The sequence below is a fragment of the Sus scrofa genome, chromosome 3 (assembly GCF_054392235.1).
Source record: "Sus scrofa isolate SSC_HxYL_T2T_F1_AM1 chromosome 3, Sscrofa_HxYL_maternal_Yorkshire_Landrace_v2.0, whole genome shotgun sequence".
Classification (NCBI taxonomy): Eukaryota; Metazoa; Chordata; class Mammalia; order Artiodactyla; family Suidae; genus Sus; species Sus scrofa.
In genome coordinates this window covers 119365466-119386717 of record NC_139385.1, presented here as the reverse complement: position 1 = coordinate 119386717, position 21252 = coordinate 119365466, and the positions used below count along the sequence as shown (strand labels likewise).

At 34.7% G+C, this 21252-nt stretch overlaps 1 protein-coding gene across 47 annotated transcripts in view; it reads left to right on the top strand.

Moving 5' to 3' along the window:
* Positions 1 to 21252, top strand: part of BIRC6 (baculoviral IAP repeat containing 6) — a 256491-nt gene that overhangs the window by 97938 nt on the left and 137301 nt on the right. For 14 of the 47 annotated variants that reach the window (XR_014842325.1, XR_014842324.1, XM_085019680.1 and 11 more), the window contains 9 exons: positions 1095 to 1228; positions 1586 to 1747; positions 1838 to 1969; positions 2623 to 2720; positions 4132 to 4279; positions 5504 to 5637; positions 8885 to 9019; positions 19911 to 20098; positions 20918 to 21241. Coding sequence is in view for 42 of the 47 variants with exons in the window: in XM_085019680.1 (XP_084875806.1) it covers positions 1095 to 1228; positions 1586 to 1747; positions 1838 to 1969; positions 2623 to 2720; positions 4132 to 4279; positions 5504 to 5637; positions 8885 to 9019; positions 19911 to 20098; positions 20918 to 21241 (1455 nt within the window). In the remaining 5 variants the exon portion in view is untranslated. Of the gene's footprint in view, positions 1 to 1094; positions 1229 to 1585; positions 1748 to 1837; positions 1970 to 2622; positions 2721 to 4131; positions 4280 to 5503; positions 5638 to 8884; positions 9032 to 19910; positions 20099 to 20917; positions 21242 to 21252 lie in introns of all 47 variants that reach the window. The other 33 variants (XR_014842323.1, XR_014842322.1, XR_014842326.1 and 30 more) reach the window with 3 other exon arrangements.

The following is a 21252-nucleotide window of genomic DNA, read 5'->3' as shown; positions in this document are numbered from 1 at the left end:
GTGTAAGTTTGTTTCTTTGCACTTTACTGATAATGCACCACCTTTTTTTTTTTTTTTTTTTTTAAGTCTTTTGTCTTTTTAGGGCTGTACCCATGGCATATGGAGGTTCTCAGGCTAGAGGTCTGATCGTAGCTGTTGCTGCCAGCCTATGCCAAAGCCACAGCAACACCAGATCTGAGCCACGTCTGCGACCTACACCACAGCTCACAGCAATGCTGGATCCTTAACCCACTGAATGAAGCCAGGGATTGAACCTAGTTGGATTCATTTCTGCTGGGCCATGACAGGAACCCCGAAAAGTGCTTTTAGATATATATCTAAATTTTCATGGTTCATTTTCTACAACTTGCTGTATATAGTGCAATTTCTTCCTTCTTGTCTGATCTTGGATTTTCCTGAACTCTGGAGATTGTGTTTCTCTATCATCATCATTCATAAGCAACAATAGCACTATCAGTAACACCAGTCATCTTGTATTTGTATAGGCCTTCCAGTTTTCAAGGACTTCTATATACTTTATCTGATTTAATCCTTAAAATAACTGTGGTAGGGTGAGCAGGTGCTATTACCTCCAGTTTTCATTCTGAAAGTGAGTGACCTTTAAAGATTGAGGAGCTGGTGTATCTGGTAGAGCTGTAGCTGGGACTCACTCAAGATTTTATGATCTTCATTCCCTGGGTTATTACCTTTAAACAGTGATGATGTCTTTCTTTTTTCCTTTTTTTTTTTTTAAAGGGCCACACCTGTGGCATATGGAAGTTCCCAGGCTAGGGGTCGAATGAGAGCTGTAGCTGCCGGCCTACGCCACAGCTCACCGCAAAGCTGGGTCCTTAACCCACTGACTGTAGCCAGGAATCAGACCTGCGTCCTCATGGGTGCTAGTCTGGTTTGTTACTGCTGAGCCATGATAGGAACTCCTTTTTTTCCCCCTGTTATGATTGTGGAGTAAATTAATAATTTACTAAATATGAGGGTTAAAAACTAATTTTAATTTTGACTTATTTTTGATAGTCATAATTCAATTATTTTATTTGTAAACTTTAATAGTAATTTTTTGTGTTTGTTCATTCAATTGTTTGTTTTTGTATGTTTAGGAAAAATCATCTAATGTTAAGAATGAAAACGCAAGTGGCACCCGTAAATCCGAAAACCTCCGGGGCTGTGACTTACTTCAAGAGGTCTCAGTCACTATTCGAAGATTTAAGAAAACTTCAGTGTCTAAAGAAAGGTAATCTCATTTCCTTCTACTATTCTTAAAGTAATAGGAGTACAAAGGAAGAATTCCAGAAAATATACCAATATATACAAAATGTAAAAATCCCTACTTGAAAATTTTGTTTGCTTTTCATTCCTTTTAAGATCTTATGATCTCAGTGGTGGTATATATTGTCCTTCCACTTCATTGGTTCGTCCCTGGTGTCTGTATACTGCTTGGTAATTTTCAGAAGTTCTTTTTTTAAAATTGTGATATTCATAATTTCAAATGGAACATTTTATGTCCAACCAGGTTGAAATAACTTTAGTGTGTTCTGTTTTGGTTGTTAATATATTTATTTATTTATTTATTTACTTTCTTTTTTTGTAGAGTGCAGCGATGTGCCATGTTACAGTTTTCAGAATTTCATGAGAAGCTTCTTAACACTCTTTGTAGAAAAGTAGATGATGGCCAGATCACTGAACATGCCCAGAGCCTTGTGTTAGATACTCTCTGTTGGTTAGCTGGAGTACATTCAAATGGACCTGGAAGGTTAATAAGATTTTATTTCCCATAGATTGCCCTTTGGATGTTATGATTAGAAGGTCAAGATGAGCCTAAACGTCTGCTATTGTTTTCCAGCTCAAAGGAAGGAAATGAGAGTCTGCTTTCAAAAACACGAAAATGTCTTTCAGACATTGTACGTGTTTGCTTCTTTGAGGCAGGACGAAGCATAGCCCATAAGTGTGCCCGATTTCTAGCCTTGTGCATCAGGTTGGTTTTTTTTAAGTTGAAAATGTAATTTGTAGGTATATCTGTAGTTTGGCAGATGATACCTTTTCTATAGTGTAGTTTGGTCTTTGTGGAAAATATGTAAAACTTAGGAGGATTTTCAGAAATTGATGAGGATTATTGAGATCCTAAGAAAAAATTTGGTGGTTTGGGGGGGCAAACTGTCCTGTTAAATAGATCTGTTAATACAAGAGTTCTGCTAGGCTTCTCTGCTTATTAGTGAGAGTTTGGAAAGTGTGGTAAGACAAGCCTTTACCCCACTGTCACTTCTGTTGTCCCTGGTTGTCCTTGGATTCTTCATCTGAGTCCTTTTCCCTGTTATGTAACAGTTTTACCAGGATTGTTTCTAACATTGTGCAGATCATTTTCTCTAAACCCTGAAGCTATCTAGGAATTGTTTAAAAGCTAATAGTCAGTATTAACTACCTGCTTGTTAGCTCTTTTGGTAAAAAGATTGGTTTAATGCATAAGGAAACAGTTGTTAAAACCCTTAGTATAATTGATCTTTCTATCTTTCTGCTTGTCTATAGGGGTTTAAGGCCGATTTTCTTTCACTTGGCCTGATTACATTTAGAGTTGGATTTAGACCTTTGAATAATGTCTTTAAATTTCAAAAAAAAATTTTTTTTTTCCAGTAATGGCAAATGTGACCCATGTCAACCAGGATTTGGATCTGTTCTTTTGAAGGCCTTGCTTGATAATATGTCATTTTTACCTGCAGCAGCAACTGGTGGTATGTGAAATTGTCACAAATAACTCTAAGGAAATATTTCTCAGTATACTTGGGGTTATTTAATAACTTTTTCCCCTAGACTCATCCTCTTTTTTTTTTTTTTTTTTCCCTGTAGCTTATCTGTTTTTTAAAGGGTTTTAAATTATGATTGGGTAGGCAGATACTCTGTTGAGTCATATTTTTAGGAAAAAGTTAATGGGAGATTTAAGTAAATAACCAAGCCATCTCAATTCTTACATTTTCTCTACTTCATTAAAATAATTGAGCTGTTAGGTTGTCTACTGATTGTAGATCAGATGCCACAAACTAAAATGGCAAAGTGCCATAGAGATGACATAAAGAATAAAAATGTTGATGTGCATATTGTGTATGATAAGTAGGGACTGAGGCAAACTGAAATTCCCTAAAAGGGCCAATGGGGGTTTTTTTTTTTGTACGTTTGTTTTGAACAGCATCTGAAGACTCTAAAAATGCCATTCAAGAGTGAAGGTAGTATTCAAGTAGAAATTTACTATAAAGGACTACTAATTTGATTTAGCCTTTGCCTAGTGTTAATTTTTTTGTAGACATTTCTCATAGTCTTTTGTTTCATATATAACCAACCCATTTAACAAGTTATCTCAGTGAGATAAACATATTCCACAAAGAGTTGATCTTTGTGGTACATCAGAAAAAAAAGCTTGCTCAAAGTTAGTTGAGAAATGGTTATTTTATCAGTATCTTAATTTAGATTAAAGAGTTTGTTTATATTTACTTTAAACATATATTGACTAAAACTGTTAACTTTGTTATATAGAGTAGAATGTTTGTTTTGGACTTGGTTGCTCACTTTAATAGTCTCTGGTGTTTAAAACAGTTTTCTTGAGAATTGTGATAGAGGTAGGCTGCTTAAATCATGGATGTACTTAGTACTTAGTAGTTAGATATCTTAAATTTTGTAAAAGAGTCTTTAAATACATCACCCTGATCACCTTTTAAGCTCTTTGGTCTCTAACTGTCAGTATGGAATAGCTATACTTTATTCACTTGCTAAAGTATGCTATTTGTAGCTCCCTACCATCCATTGTTTTTTGAAAATTTTAGTACAGAAAAACGGTATTTTAGGAAAGATGGCTTAAAGGACTTGACGTCGCCAGCTATTCTAAAATGTCCCTCAGGGTCATCTCAAGTTACTGAAAACTGAAATGACTAGGTTGACCTGATAAACTTCTCAAAAAATACGATCGAAGTTCATTGTCAGTGTCCTCTTAGGGTCCTCCAAGGACTTAGTCCTTCTTTGTAAGTTGCCCTTACAGATTTTCTTTCCAGAAATCTTTTTAGGAAAGGGGGACATACTGATAATTACAAAATCTGAAATTCTTTTGTTAGAGAAAAATGAGGAAAAGAAATATTGCTATGTTGTTGTTTTCAGGTTCTGTCTATTGGTATTTTGTCTTACTGAATTACGTTAAAGATGAAGATTTGGCTGGGTGCAGCACTGCGTGTGCGTCTCTGCTTACTGCTGTGTCCAGACAGTTACAGGACAGGCTAACACCAATGGAGGCTTTGCTTCAGACAAGGTATTGTCATCTATGAAACAACTAGTCATGGGCCTTTCTGGATATGACACCACCATTGTACAGAACTGTATATGTATGTATGTTTGCCTAAGGTTTTCTTTTCTCCCTATTTTCTCTGAAAATAATTCCCTTTAACAATTTTGAAAGTCCTGGAAATAGTTATTTAGAGGGCTAGTTATATTAAAGTACTTCAAGTGGTGTTTCTTGCTAATGGGAGAAGTACTTAATTTGTTTCTTTGTTGTTAAAACTTCGTAGGTGAAATTATGTAAATCACTCATTGCTTTTGACTGGTATTCTTCATCTTTGGTTTGATTTTCTTTTCTTTTTTTTTTGTCTTTTTAGGGCTGCACCAACGGCATATGGAGGTTCTCAGGCTGTGGGTCTAATTGGAACTGTAGCTGCCAGCCTATACCACAGCCACAGCAATGCAGGATTCTTAACCCACTGAGCAAGGCCAGGGATTGAACCTGCATCCTCATGGATATTAATTGGGTTCGTTACCCATTGAGCCATGACGGGAACTCCATGCAGTTTGATTTTCTAAAACTTAAACATAATGAAATAAGAAGTAGCTAAGGGTTAGATTTGAGTTCTTGCCCAATCTTCATTACTTTAAGCATTCTTTTATTTAAATCAATGCCCTTTGTAATCTTTTTAGATCAGAAATCTTGATTTTGATAAAATTTTATTCAAAGCCTTTGTACTTTCTGCTAAATCAGTATAACATTCGAGACAAGGGAGGGGTGCCTGATATCTTTCTTTTTTTTTCTTTCTGCACCTGTGGCATATGGAAATTCCTGGGCTAGGGATCAAATCTGAGTTGCATCTGTGACCTACGCCAACAGCTGACCAAAGCCAGCAACTCCAGATCCTTAACCCACTGTGCCAAGCTGGGGTTCAAACTGCCACAGAGACAGACTTAACCTGCTGTGCCACAGTGGGAACTCCCTGATATCTCTTTCTTGATGCAGTCTGCAGATGAAGGTATAGTCTTGTTTCATTACCTATAAGCTTAATTAAAATTACATTTATTGAGTCTCTGGACTATATTTTTTAGAGTATGAGTTTACTGGGAATACAGTTAAGATTCAGTGAATTTAAGGAGTTAAATCTGGTTGGTGTCTCCTTCTGCCCTTTGTAAGAACTCCTTTTAAAACTAAGTGAATAGATAATTTATTAGATGGCTGACAGGAAAATTGTTAGAATGTTATTTTATTTTTCAGATACGGATTATATAGTTCACCATTTGATCCAGTACTCTTTGATTTGGAGATGAATGGCTCTTCTTGCAAAAATGTGTACAATAGCAGCATTGGTGTCCAGTCAGATGAAATTGATTTATCAGATGTCCTTTCAGGTAGTAATATCTTTTATTAAAGGAATTTCTGAATTTTTTATCTTGAATTTAAGCTACTAAGGATTTTTTTTGGTATATAAATCTTATTTTTTTATTGTAGTTAGTTTACAATGTTCTGTCAATTTCTGCTTTGATATAGGCATTCTTTTTCTCACATTATCCTCCATCACATTCCATCACAAGTGACTAGATGTAGTTTCCTATGCTGTATAGCAGGATCTGATTGAATTTGCCTTTATTTCTTAATTCTCCTCTCAAAAATATTTAAGTTATTTTTAAAAGGATTGCAAATTTGGGTTTTGGGAATTTTTTTGTGTTCTATTACATGTTGGCATGACTTTAATGCTAATAAGAGACTAAAATTTGGTTATTTCTTACAGCCTTTTCAGTTTTGTTTGGTTTGCCTTTGTTGTTCATATAATCAAAGAATAGTTCATGTTACAAAAAAATTGTACATATTTTAATAAGCAGAGATGCAGAAAGAAAAAATAATTTTCTGTATGTTCTGTCACACTCTTTTGAGGTAAACTTGGTGTACAATGTTACATGTATACATTTCTGAAGAATATGCTTTTAGGATTGAATGTTAATATTTGTATAATCTTTTCAAGTGCTAGAATTTGGTATATATCTAGTTTTGTTAGAACAATGATCATCTTATTTTTTGTTTTCTTCCGTCTTAATGAACTTACTGCAAATGTTGCTAGTAAACCAAAATGTTAGAAAATTTATTTGCAAACTTATGATAATTACCAACTAAAGATAAGTAAATTTTGGGACTTAGGTTCAGTGTAGGTTAAAGTAAATTATGAATTATGAAGAAAGCAAAAAGAGAAATCAAATATAGAAATACAAATAAAATGTGCCTCAACTCTAACTAGCCTCTCTAACTGGCCTCTCTACCCTCTTAGATTATCATTGTTACCAGAATGTAACAATGTAACTATTTAAGCTTATTTGTAACTATTTAGGCTTACTTGTAACTTATTTGTAATTATTTAGGCTTATTTGCTTCATGTTTATGAACATTTTTAGTGAGAGGGATCATACTATACTTCTGATCTGTTTACTTGCCTTTTAACAACTTACTCTGCCTTAGGTGTATGTGTTATCTTCTCTGTTTGATGACTTAGGCTCTGACTACTTCATGCTAGTCTGTCTCTAAGTCACATATCAGATTTTGTTTAGAACATAAGAGGAGGGGTTAGTACTAGACCTGTAGTTGCCTTCTATACACCTTAGGTTAGAATGAAATTCATTATAGCAGGAGTATAAGGAGAGGAGTGTAAAGCTTAGGCCAGGCTAGGGAGTTAAATATGCAAGAGCAGCCATACTCATTATAGAAGTGTCAGAAGAAGGGACTTAGAAATAATGACATAGATCTCCATATGAATGTCTCTTCATTTTACTCCTCTCCATCAGGCCTTCTGCAGTGTTTTCTTTTTCAGTTAATGGCATCTGTGGCACAAAACAGAAATCTGAATGTTATTCTTTTTCGTCCTCCACATTGAGGCTGTCATAAGATCCGATCTATTTTTCTACCAACATATATTTCAAATCTTCCTATTCTCTTTACCCCCACCCCATACAAGATTATAATCTATGTGACAGTCGTCTTGAACCTGAAGTGTAGTAATAACTTTCACACTGGTCATTCTGCCTCTGTTCTTGGCATACTTCTGTCCATTCTTCACTTTGCAATGAATGCAGTCATTTTTTTTTAATGCAAACGTGATCTGATCACTCTTTTTCTCTCCTTAAGATACTTTTGATGTCTTCCCATTATCCTGCAGCCTGAAGATTAATATAGCAGAGAAAATCTATATGATCTGGCTCTTCTTCTCTTACCAATGTTAGTTTTCTTTCTATGGCTCATTGATTCTCAAAGTGTGGTCTATAGGCCCTGTCAGTGTTCCTGAGATTCTTGCTGGGAGTCCACAGGTCAAGTGTTTTCATGATAAAACAATGTTTTTTGCCTTTTTCACTGCATTGACAATTGTACTGATTGTGCAGAAGCATGATGTTCTTCATGCTGTACTTATAGTAAAAAATGTGCCAGTTTCACTTAGAACTATCTTTGATGAAATAGTAAAAAGTATTATTAATTTTCTTAAGTTTTGAACCTATGAGTCAACATCTTTTAAATATTCTGTGATGAAATGAGAAGAATGCGTGAAACACTTCTGCTGCATATTGAAGAACCACGGTTGTTTGGAGGAAATGCACTTGTGAAGTTGTTAGTTACAAGCTGAACTAGTTGCTTTTCATTTTTATTTGCAATAATGACTGATAAAATATATTTATTGAGATTTGGCTATTTGACAGGTATTTTCTCAAAAATAAATAGAAAAAGACTGTCAGTATTCATCCAATTGATAGTATTTGTTGCCAGTGTTAGAAGTAGAGCTTTGAAACAAAATTAGAATTTTGGAAAACTTTGTATCCTCTGAAGTGAGCTTGAGAACTTCTCAGTACATAATGACTTTTTCGATGGGCTATTATGATATTAGTGAGTGTCATTTTCTGATATTACATAATGAAATGTGTTAAAAGTACTGAAAATAACCCTTTCCTCTCCCTCCCTAGTACCACCTACACTCTTAATTCATTTATGTTCTTTAGTCCATTCTTGCTGTGGTTTTATAGTTCATATAGCCGTAACTATGTGATTTTTTTTTTCTTAGTGCTATATATGCTAACAAATTATTTTTATGATTGTAAAGTAGTATATCTCATTCTAGAATATTGATAATATATACAAAATATAAAGGTATATAAATATTTAGTGTTAATATTGTTAATATATTGTCTTTTTAAAAATTCTTTATTATCATTTATACAGTTGACATCATAGAACACGATCTGATTTTATGCATACTTAAACAGATTAGGTAATAGCTAATCTAAGTAGGTGATGTATTTTCCTTCATTTAAAATCTAAATCACTTGTTATAGTTTCTTTTTTATTTTTTATTTTTGCCACATGAATGGCATGTGGAAGTTCCTGGGCCAGGGACTGAACCCGCATCACAGCAGCAACCCAGGCCACTGCACTGACAGTGCCAGATCCTTATTTTGTAGCAAGGAGACTTGTATCTCCTTTTGTGCGTTTTGTTAATACCATGTCCATTGTCAAAATCCTGCTAAGATTTGTGGATTTATATATCTTCTCTTAATAAAATCAAATTAGTGGCTATAATTCTCTTGTTTAACTCACATTTTATAAAATTTGTCTCTTTTTTGTTAGGAAATGGAAAGGTCAGTAGTTGCACAGCTGCTGAAGGTAGTTTCACATCTCTTACTGGACTTCTAGAAGTTGAACCCCTGCACTTTACTTGTGTGTCAACTAGTGATGGAACCAGAATAGAAAGGGATGATGCAAGTACGTTTACTGGTATATACCTTTTTTTATTATATACATTCTTTGGTTACATACTTTATGTTGTAATAAAGCGATGTATAAGTGTTTACATATCAGTTTATGATGTATTTAAATTCCTTTGTTAAGTAGAAACTTACTGGTCAGAGGGTCATTTTGGGGAAAAATCCTAAGTTGTTTTGTATTCCTTTCCAAGTCTATTGATGATTTTTTTCCCCACCTTCTAGAACATTGTGTTAAATCTTTTTGTTTTTATGTATATGCATTTTTAATTTGGATAATACCAAACATAATGAAAACAGAGGGAAGAGTGCAATAAACTTTAATATTTTTATTACACAGCTATAACAATGATCAATTGTTAGCAAGTCTTATTTGTAGTTTTGGCATCATGTTGTTGTTTCTTGTGTTTAAAGTTAAAAGTATATTTGGTAATGTCTTTGAGATGGTTGAGATGAGTAAAGAGAATTACTAATTTTTTATTTTAATTTTTTACTAATTATTAATTTTTTAGCTGGTTTAAAGCGGCTTTGGATATATGAACCAGTATTTGTTAAATATTTGGAGTTGATGAATAATCAATGACAATGGTTGTTTCTTTTGTATATCTTACTTTCATTGTTTTTTCTTCAGTGTTTATTGTAGGATCTGTGTTTATTTACAGTTACTTCTCTGTGGGCACAAATTGAAGTTTTTTAATGAAAATTATTGGTATATGGTTTTATATTTATATTACACAATGGTTTTTGAATATTGTCTTGAATGAATTCTGCTGTTGGTGGTTTTTTATAAATGGGTGTCTTTTTGTTTCGTCAACTCTTTAACTGAAAGTAAAAATAGTTTGCTTTAGAAGTCATGAAAAATATAATATTGCACTTGGGTCCATAGTGGCAAAGTGTTTTGAAAGGAGCTTAACAGTTCTTTGAGTGCTTTTTTATTCAGAATCATTTTATGTCTTCCAATTGTGGAAGTAACCACTAATTGAAAATCATGGCCTATGTAGCTGGGAGTTTTAATTTTAAAATTAAAACTTAGTATTTCTTTTATATGGAGATGCGAGAAGGGTCAAAATTTATTTGTGTTTGTTTTCTTGGACTATTACAGTAATGTTGTGGAAACAGACTTTTTTTTGGTCTTTTTTTTAACTTACACATTTTATAGTGGTATGGAAACATGCTGTAACAAGAAATTAAAATTCCAGAAAACTTCTCTGTAGTTATAAATCAGATTCTTTTTTGTAACTGTCATGAAATTGATTTTTTATTTTAAGAAAATTCATGTGTTTGAATAAGTGATATTCAGAAGGTAGAAAATTTAAAACCTAATAGCTCTGATTTGAAAAAAAGAAGTATTTCCTTACACTTCCTACCTATTTCCTGTTCTGAAGAGCAAGCAATAGGATCTGTTTCTTGTCTTTCTAAAGGTAGTCTATGCTTTTATAAGTGGTCCCCTCTGTATTTAACCCGTATTATAACCACCAACAACAGAGGGATTTCTATGAAATGTTAGGTCAGAGTCCTGACTAGTGATCATGTGGTGCTAGAAGATGACTATAGTCTCTCAACTTCCTCTCTCCTTTTGTTTTGAAACATACTAATTGTGAAATATAATGCCTATTCAGAAAGGTGCAGAAAACAATTGTATAGTGAAGCAATTTATCGCACCACAAACTGCTCACAAGTAAAGAAGTAACATTTCTGGTACTCTAAAATTGTTTCTGAATGCCCTCTTCCATTTATTTCTCCTTCCCTCTCTGCAAAAGGTGAACATTGTCCTAAACTTGGTTTTATTTGTTAGTATAATTACTTAATTACGCATTCCTAAACACTGGTTGAGTAGGCAACTGTATGGTATACAGTTGCATTTATGTATGTTTTGATCAGCCTTCTGTTCAGTGTTGAAAACTGATAAATTCACCTTTATCTTCGCATATAAAGATAGTTGGTTCATTTTCATTGCTGTTTAAGATTCTACTCCCTAAATAAAACAAAATTTGTGTATCCACTATTGATTTGTGTACTGTTGATAAACTTTTGGGTTGTTATATTGTGGGGCTGTTAGTACTAGTGGATACTATTCTCTTGGGTAAGAATGTAGAAGCCGATTTGCTGCTTCATAGGGTTTTCATATATTCAGCTTTGGTAAGTAATGTTAAATACACTCCTTAATTTCCAAATATATCAAGTTATACTATTATTCATTTCTATTTAAATTGCTGTGGGGTCTAAAGAAATACTGTATCAGTCTTGGAGAATTTGTTGGAAATTGTAGAGAATCAGCAATAATGCTTGAAAATAATGTTTACTCCACACTTGGTGAAGTGTACTTGTGCTCTTTAAAGTCTCTGTCTTTATTGATTATTAAGTCTATTTGTTTTTTTACTTAATAAGATTAGCATGTTGAATTCTTATCCTTGTACATGTGGGTTTTTTAATTTTAATTTCATCAATTTTTATACCTTTTGAAGCTATCATACAAATTTAGAATGATTATATTTTTTTGTGAATTGAATCTTATTAGGCATTATCTCTCAGTCTTTCTTTTGGTTACTATTTGTATGGTATGTATTTTTCCTTCTTTTTACTTTCAACTTTTTAGTAACTGCTTATATTTTAGATATGTCTCTTATAGGCAGAATGTAGTTGCTCCCCCCCCCCAAAGAGTCTGATACTTTCTCTTTCAGTTGGAGCATTTAGTTTATAATTAATGTAATTACTATTATGTTTATGTTCAAATCTATCACATTTTTCATATATTTTTTATCTTGCTAGTTAGATAGTTCTTTTTCTCCTTTCTTTTTTTGGGTGATTATATTTTTATTGAGCTATTTTTCTACTTTTTATTACTTTTAGCAGTTATTCAAGAGAGCATAGTTTACACATATTCTTGACATCCAGAAATCTAATTGCCTCTTTTATGATACAGTGCAAATATTGAACATTATTTATCACCTTTTTTTTTAATCTTTTTGGGGTCGCCCTGGGGCATGTGGAAGCTCCCACACTAGGGGTCTAATTGGAGCTACAATCACAGGCTTTTGGTCTTTTTGCCATTTCTAGGGCCGCTCCCACGGCATATGGAGGTTCTCAGGCTAGGAGTCTAATTGGAGCTGTAGCTGCCGGCCTACACCACAGCCACAGCAACGCAGGTTCTGAGCCGCATCTGCGACCTACACCACAGCTCATGGCAATGCCGGATCCTTAACCCACTGAGAGAGGCCAGGGGTAAAACCTGTGTCCTCATGGGTGCTAGTCGGGTTCGTTAACCACTGAGCCACAATGGAACTCTTGTCACCTAATTTATATGGCATTGTAGTTTTATCTTTAATTTTGTATGTATTTTAATTTCCATGGTTATTGTTAGTTTTTATATCATTATTCATTTGGATTTATTTTATAATTCCATTTTCACTCCTTCTTATTTCTTTGATTTTGAACTTTTATGTGGTATGACTTTATGTCTGAAAACTACTTTGTAAAATCACTTTTTTTGGTCTTGTCTACTGATGATAACTTTGTTTTTTGTGGAAAAATTTCAAACATTTTTGGATAATTAGATAAACCACAGAGCCATTATCTATACATAAGTACCTTAAACAATGGATATCTTTAATAACTGATTCCATTTTTATTATAATTATCTAAATTAACTATGGTTTATCGTGATATATTTTTATTATAATTATCTAAATTAGCATAGTCAGATTCATAATACCATATAATTTTCAATACCTAATTAAATTTATCGTATAATAGTAACTTTCTACATTTGTCTTATTTGGTTCAAGAGGTGTCATCTTCATTCTTGAAGAATTCTAAGTCACTTATTATTTCTTCTAGTTATTTAAAGATGATCTTTCCTATTACCTTATACTGTTTTTGTTAGACATCCGTTCTCTTATTCCTTTTTTAAGGTTACTGTCAGTTTTCAGGTTGCTTTTGAGATTCATCTTCTTCCCCTCCTCTCCTCCCTCTTTTCGCCCCTTCCCCCACTTCTTTCTCTATTTTTAGTGTTTTTCTGTGATGTTCCTACATGCAATTGCAGTTGTATTTGTCCTGGTTGGGATTTATAGGGTTTCTTGAATCTTTACTTGGTATCTTCCATCAGTTTTAGAAAGATCTCAGCCTTTAGCTGTTAAAACAGTGCTTCTGCCCTATTCGCTCTCTTTTTTTGCATCTCCAGTTTCATGTGTGTTATACTTCATCACCATTACTGATATAATCTCAACTTTTAAAATCTCATCTTTTACTATGGATATTTTCTTCTAATTGATCTTATTTTTCTCTTTCTCTCTTCTGATGCATAATCGTTTGTGGGGGAAAACCATTCATCCTTCACTTTACTGTAATGTTACCTCTGTCAGGATCATGTGTCTGTGATTTGTGTGAGTCATTTCTGTTACATTGGTCATTTTGTCTAGCCTTATGCCAATACCTCATTGTCTTAATTATTGTAACTCTTACTAATTCTTAAAACCTGATAGTACAAATCTATCAACATTTAGAAAATTTATATAGAAAGTTTTCATAGTGTTGTGCACACATCACTACTATCTTAATTCTAGAGTATTTCCACCACTCCAGAAAGAAACCTCATAGGCATTAGCAGTTACTCCCAATTCCCCTCTCCCCCATCTCCTGGCAATCACAAATCTATTTTGCCGACCCTGGATATTACATGTAAATGTGCAGTCATGACGTGGCCTTTTAGTCTGGCTTCTTTCACTTGGTTAATGTTTTCAAGTTTCAATCATTTAGCATGTATAAGTACATTCTTTTTATAGCTGAGTAATACTCCATTTTTTGGTTATACCACTTAAAATTTTTTTGGATATATTATATTTTGTTTTATCTACTCAGCAGTTAATGGACATTTGGATTATTTCCTCTTTGGGGCTATTAAGAAACATACAGCTGTAAACATTTTTGTGTAAGTTTTTACATGATGTATTTTTTCATTTCTCTTGGGTGTATGTATAACACCAACATACTTTTTCTTTTCCTTTTTTTTTGCTTTTTAGATCCAAGCCTGTGGCATATGGAAGTTCCCGGGCTAGGTCTCAAATCAGAGCTGCTGCTACTGGCCACAGCCACAGCAATGTGGAATCCAAGCCATCTACACCACAGCTTACAGCAACGCCAGATCCTCAACCCACTGAGCGAGGCCAGGGAACAAAATCCTCATCCTCATGGATACTAGTCAGGTTTCTTACCGCTGAGCCACAACAGGAATTCCCCCAACATACTTTTTCTTTTTCTTTTCTTTTTTTTTCCTTCTTCTTCTTTTTTTTTTTTTTTTTTTTTTTGTCTTTTTGCCTTTTCTAGGGCCGCTCCTATGGCACATGGAGGTTCCCAGGCTAAGGGTCTAATCAGAGCTGTAGCCACTGGCCTACACCAGAGACACAGCAACGCAGGATCCAAGCCGCATCTGCAACCTACACCACAGCTCACGGCAATACCGGATCCATAACCCACTGAGCAAGGCCAGGGACCGAACCTGCAACCTCATGGTTCCTAGTTGGATTCGTTAACCATTGAGCCATGACGGGAACTCCCCAACATACTTTTTCTTACAGATAATCTTTCATAAAGATTTTAGGTTGTTTGTATTTGCATGTTTTCCAGCTTTATGGAAATATAATTGACATAAAACATTGAGCAGATGTAAGAATTACAGTGTACTGTTTTGAAACATTTATATGTTATAATAAAATGATTAATTACCTCCATAGCAAATTAGCGTCATCCCATCATAGAATTACCATTTATTTTTTTGTGGTAAGAACATTTAAGATTTACTCTCTTAAGAACTTTCAAGTATATAATAGTGTTATTATTAGCTGGAATCACCATACTGTGCATTAGCTCTCAGTAATTACATTTAAATTTTAGAATCAGATTTACAGTTTATACACAAAAGAGCTTATTATTATGATTTAATTTGGGATTTGATTATTAGTTTGGTAGGATTGATACCTTAATATCAAGGCTTTCAGTCCATTATCATGGTATATTCTTTAGTTTATTTAGGTATTCAGTATGTTGGTGGTGTTTTACTCTTTTTTTATTTTTATTTTTTATTGTTTTGTCTTTTCTAGGGCCACACCCATAGCATATGGCGGTTCCCAGGCTAGGGGTCCAGTCGGAGCTACGGCTGCTGGCCTTTGCCACAGCCATAGCAATGCTGAATCCTTAACCCACTGAGTGAAGCCAGGAATTGAACCTTCAACTTCATGGCTCGTAGTTGGATTTGTTAACTACTGAGCCACCATAGGAACTCCTTGGTGGTGTTCTATAGTTCCTCATATACTAGAGGTTTTGCGTATCCTTTTTAGATTTGTACCTAGCTGTATGTTTTTTTTATGCTATTATAGGTGATATTTTTCTTAGTTTTATTTTCATTCTTTTGTTACTAGTATATAGAAATAGAATTGATTTGTGTATAATTATAATTGATTAGTGTATAGAAATGTAATTGATTGATTCTCATATCTGGTGACACTGCTATATTAACTTATTAATTCTCATAGGTAGTACATTCTTAGAGATTTTTAATGTATACAATTATGTCATCTCTTAATAAACAGTTTCAGTTTGTTGTTTTTCTAATTGTATCTTTTATTTCTTTTTCTTGCTCTGTTATGCTTTCTAGGACTTCTTGTATGATACTGAATCGAAATGGTCACAGTAGTCATCTTTGTCTTGTTCTCACCTCTATTATTTTTATATCTAGTTTTAGAGGCTCTTGGTATAAAAACATAAAATGATATTGAAAACTCAAACTGTGCAAAAGATTTTGAAATTAGTTTTATAGTAGTGGGATGACTTATTTTTCTTGGATTGTTGTATTTTAAGTGTTTGTTGTGACTTAATTCATTTTCCTTTAAATATTATTAGGCATTAGATATTATTTTATTTTTCTATTTTTATTTTTATTATTATTTTTTAATGGATACACCTGCAACATAGGAAGTTCCTGGGCTAGGGGTTGAATCAGACCTGCAGCTGCTGGCCTATGCCACAGCCACAGCAATGCCAGATCTGAGCTGTGCCTACAACCTGCACCACAGCTTATGCATTGCCAGATCCTTTAACTCACTGAGCAAGGCCAGGGATCAGACCCACATCCTCATGGATACTAGTTGTGTTTTTAACTGCTGAGCCACAACAGGAACTCCTAGGCATTAGATGTTAAAATCAGTAGTGATCTAAAAGTACATGTGGGAGTTCCCATCGTGGCGCAGTGGTTAACGAATCCGACTAGGAACCATGAGGTTGCGGGTTCGGTCCCTGCCCTTGCTCAGTGGGTTAACGATCCGGCGTTGCCGTGAGCTGTGGTGTAGGTTGCAGATGCGGCTCGGATCCCGCGTTGCTGTGGCTCTGGCGTAGGCCGGTGGCTACAGCTCCGATTCAACCCCTAGCCTGGGAACCTCCATATGCCAAGGGAGTGGCCCAAGAAATAGCAACAATAACAACAACAACAAAAAAAAAAAAAAAAAAAAAAAAAAAAATAAATAAAAGTACATGTGGTTAATATTGAAAATCACTTAAATTACCCCAAAAGTACAATATAAATGCTTCAGTAAGTCTAGTAATTTTCCCTCTAGAGTTGGAATTTTAGTTTTGTTTGTTTGTTTATTTTTTGTCTTTTTATGGCCGCACCCGAGGCATATTGAAGTTCCCCGTCTAGGGGCCCAATTGGAGCTGTAGCCACCAGCCTATGCCACAACCACAGCAATGCAAGATCCAAGTTGCACCTGTGACCTACACCACAGCTCACGGCAATGCTGGATCCTTGACCCACTGAGCGAGGCCAGGGATCGAACTCGCATCCTCATGGATACTAGTTGGGTTCATTAACTGCTGAGCACGATGGGGACTCCTAGAGTTGGAATTTATTGCTGGTGCTTCGGGAGAACACTTGATGGAGCAAATGGATTTCATTTTGGGGTGCACAGCTTATAGGAATTACGATTGCTCTTTCTTTGACCATGCTTATGTAGTTGAATTTTTGTAAGTTAAATGAGGTGTAGAATGGTTGCACTATAAGTTTTTTAAGTTGAAGAAATTTTTAATTGTAAGTGGCTATTCATAGTTTTTTTTTTATCTTGTGATTATACCTTTTTTTTTTTTTTTTTTTTTTTTTTTTGAGTTCATATGAATTCTGGCATAACATAGCCATAGTTAGATGTGAAGGTAGGCTGTCAGAGTCAGAGCTATCAGATTACCTGTTGTTTTTTTTCTTCCTTTTCAAATGTTTATGAGTAAATTACTTCCCTCAATTTTAGATTCATTGTCTGTAAAATGGGATAACAGTAGTACTTAACTCTTGGGTCATTGCAAAGATCAGACAAGATGATGGAAGTTCCATGTTCTTTGCCTCATGTTGGTTCTATCCCTAGTTCTACTACTATGTAGCGCTACAAGGAAGCTTCTCTGAACCATTCTTTACCAGTCAACTAAAAAACAGAATCATAGTACCTTCCCTTCAAGGGTGCTCATTTTTTTACTAAAGCAGTGTAAGGTGGTAGGTAATACATACTAAACATTTGCTATTATGATAATAGTTCTATTTCCTTAACTTTCTGGTAAAGGCTTTTTATAATATTAAAATTAATGCAGTTATTAAACTTGGCCTCTACTTCCTGTTTGCAGACCTGTGAATTAAGGGGTTTTTGTTTGTTTTTTTTCCTGTGTTTTGACTTTCTGTCTTTTCTTTGTATTGAAGTATAGTTGATCTACAATGTTGGTGTTAGTTTCTGGTGTACCACAAAGTGTTTCAGACACACCACACACACACACACACACACACACACACACACACACACTATTTATTGATTCATTTATTCATTTGCTGATAGGCATTTAGGTTGTGTCCTCTTTTTTTCACTGTTGTAAATAGTGCTGCTCTACCTATTGGGGTGCTTGTATCTTCTTTTTTCTTTTTTGACTGCTCCACAGCATATTGAGTTCCTGAGCCAGGGGCCTGATATGAGCCATAGCAGTGGCAATGCCAGATCCTTAATCCACTGTGTCAGGCTGGGGATCAAACCTGCATCCTGGTGCTCCAGAGATGCTGCCTATCCCCTTGTACCACAGCAGGAACTCCTGCATGAATCTTTTTGAATTAGTTTTTTTTTCTGAATATATGCTCAGAAATAGGATTTCTGTATCATATGGCAACCCTCTTTTTAGTTTCGTAAGGAACCTCCATTCTGTGTTTTGTAGCGGCAGCAACAATTTACATTCCCACCAACAGTAGGAGGGTTCCCTTTTCTCTACACCCTCACCTGCTTTTGTTATTTGTAAACTTTTAAATGATGGCCATTCTGACCAGTGTGAAGTGATAACTCATTCTAGTTTTGATTTGCATTTCTCTAATAATTAGCTATGTTGAGCATTTTGTGCCTTTTGGCTATCTGTACATCTTCCTTGGAGATATTCTGCTTAGGTCTTCAGCCCATTTCTTGATTGAATTGGTTTTGTTGTTGTTAAGTTGTATGAACTGTTTTTATATTTTGAAAATTAAGCCCTTGTCAGTTGCATCATTTGCACATATTTTCTCCCAGTTTACATGGTTTCCTTTGCTGTGCAAACACTTAAAAAGTTGATTAGATCTAATTAGTTTATTTTTGCTTTCATTTCTATTGTCTTAGGAGACTCATCTAAGCAAACATTAGTATGATTTATATTAGAGAATGTTTTGCCTATGTTCTAGGAGTTTATGGTATCATGTCTTACATTTAAGTCTCTAAGCCATTTTGAGTATGTTGTGAGTGTTTTCTAACTTCATTGATTTGTATGTGGCTGTCCAGCTTGGGAAAGGTGGACAACCCCACTTGCTGAAGAGACTTTTCTCCATTTTATATTCCTACTTCCTTTTTGAAGATTAATTGACCACAGGTGTGTGGATTTATGAAATTAAATTTTTGTCTTCTTTTCCCAAAATGTTTTTCTCAAATATTGGTTAAAAATTTAATGAGAAAAAATCATTTTGTACTGTATATTTGAATAACATTGAAAGGGAAAGTCAACAAAATTGTTAACCTTGTGCAATTTCATACACCTTTAATGATGATAATGTTTATGGATAAGCAGTATGTGCCAGACTGAACTTGACTATACATAGGAAAATGCTTCTCTTCTTGTTAGTGTTCTGAAGGAGCATTTGGTAGGAAACATTGCTTTACATATTCTATGGTCCAGATTCTCTGTCTAGGCTTTAGTTGAAAATGAGGAGATAGGTGTCATCAGTCTTGTTAAATGATGTTCTTAACAACTGAAGGTTTTTTGAGTTTTTTAGAAGAGGGGAAAGGAAGTATTGTTTCTGTAGGAAAACTTAGTAAAGCAAAAATCGCTTTATTTCTTATGCTTAAATTGTGTAAGATTACTCTCATTTTGTATTTTCATTTTAGCCATATTAAATAAAATTTATTCTATGCTGAAAATATTTTTAAACTCAAAAATGCATTAATTTTTGTTTGATTTAGAAGTCATTTCTGGATTCCTTATACTTGAATACTATTATCCATATATTTTTACTGTTAAGATTTCTTTTTCTTTTTTTTTCTTTTTTCTTTCAGGTGGGGGTGCTACACTCACAGCATATGGAAGCTCCCAGGCCAGGGATTGAATCCTGGCCACAGCTGTGACCTACGCCACAGCTGTAGCAATGTGGGATTGTAACCCACTGCCCCTGGCTGGGGATCGAACCCACACTGCCACAGAGACAGTGCTGGATCCTTGACCCACTACACCACAGTGGGAACTTTAAGATTCCTATTTTTAAAAGTGAATATTTGCTGAATTTTAGTGTCAGAATATTATGCTTTGTATATGTTTTTCTGTGAAACTTTTCTTCATCCTGTTTTTTTCCCCCCCTTGTCTTGTGCCAGTGAGTTCCTTCGGGGTTACTCCTGCAGTAGGTGGACTATCATCTGGGACAGTTGGGGAAGCTTCGACAGCCCTGAGTTCAGCAGCCCAGGTAGCTTTGCAGTCTCTCTCTCATGCAATGGCTTCAGCCGAGCAACAGCTACAGGTGCTGCAAGAGAAACAGCAGCAGCTTTTGAAGCTTCAGCAACAGGTTGGAGACTATTTGGCTCTTTGTTCATGCTGTCTCTAAACTTCAAAAGCTGAAAAAGTACTGTAAAAATGATCATTATTTCGTAAAGGAAAAATTAGGTTGATTGATCTGAGCTAATTATTTTCTGCACAAATCGAGGTAATGTCTTTGTGATATACTTAAATTTTTAAAAATTATGTAAATGCATTTTATTTGATACATATCTGAGGAAATATAATTGCTATTTTCTTTGTCATCTTTTAAGTAAAATCCATTCTTACTCTGTTTAAATGCTTTTGGTCAAACATTAGAGTTTCCAGTTACTGTTTTTATGGATTGAAAAACCTACATTTTAAACATTTTAAAGACCAATTAAACCAGTGTGAATTAGCAGATGTTTTGGAGGTTTCATTGTGATTGAAATGCAGCCTATACAATTCTAGGTGATAAATTGTATCAAGTTGAGCAACTTTAGAATCTGGTTCCTATTACTATTTTGTTTTGAGAACTTTGTTTCCTTACTTAGATTTGTTTTGCTTCCTTTTCACTTTAGCTTTGAGAAAGTCCTACTTCCCAGATACTCAGAAAATTTTATATCAATTGTTTAAGGAAGTATATACATACATACGTATATGTGTGTGTGTGTGTATATATATGTATGTATATAGCATAGAAATACTCCATTCATGTGAAGTCCATTTTTTACCTAATTTCATTTTTTACGGAACTGGGATCCAGTTATTCATGTTTATTTTCATCATAATATATACCCATGCGGTATTCCCCACAATTTAGGTAGGCAGGATTAGTCTATATTTGTTGCTTTTACTTCTTTTACAGAAAGCAAAGCTGGAAGCCAAGTTACATCAGACGACAGCTGCAGCAGCTGCAGCAGCGTCAGCAGCATCAGCAGTAGGTCCTGGCCACAACTCTGTGCCATCCAACCCAGTGGCAGCCCCTGGATTCTTCATTCATCCATCTGATGTTATTCCACCCACTCCAAAAACAACACCACTTTTTATGACTCCACCACTCACCCCACCCAATGAAGCAGTTTCCGTTGTGATTAATGCCGAACTTGCACAGCTTTTCCCAGGCTCAGTTATTGATCCCCCAACAGTCAATCTTGCTGCACATAACAAAAATTCCAACAAGTCCAGAATGGTAAATTATTA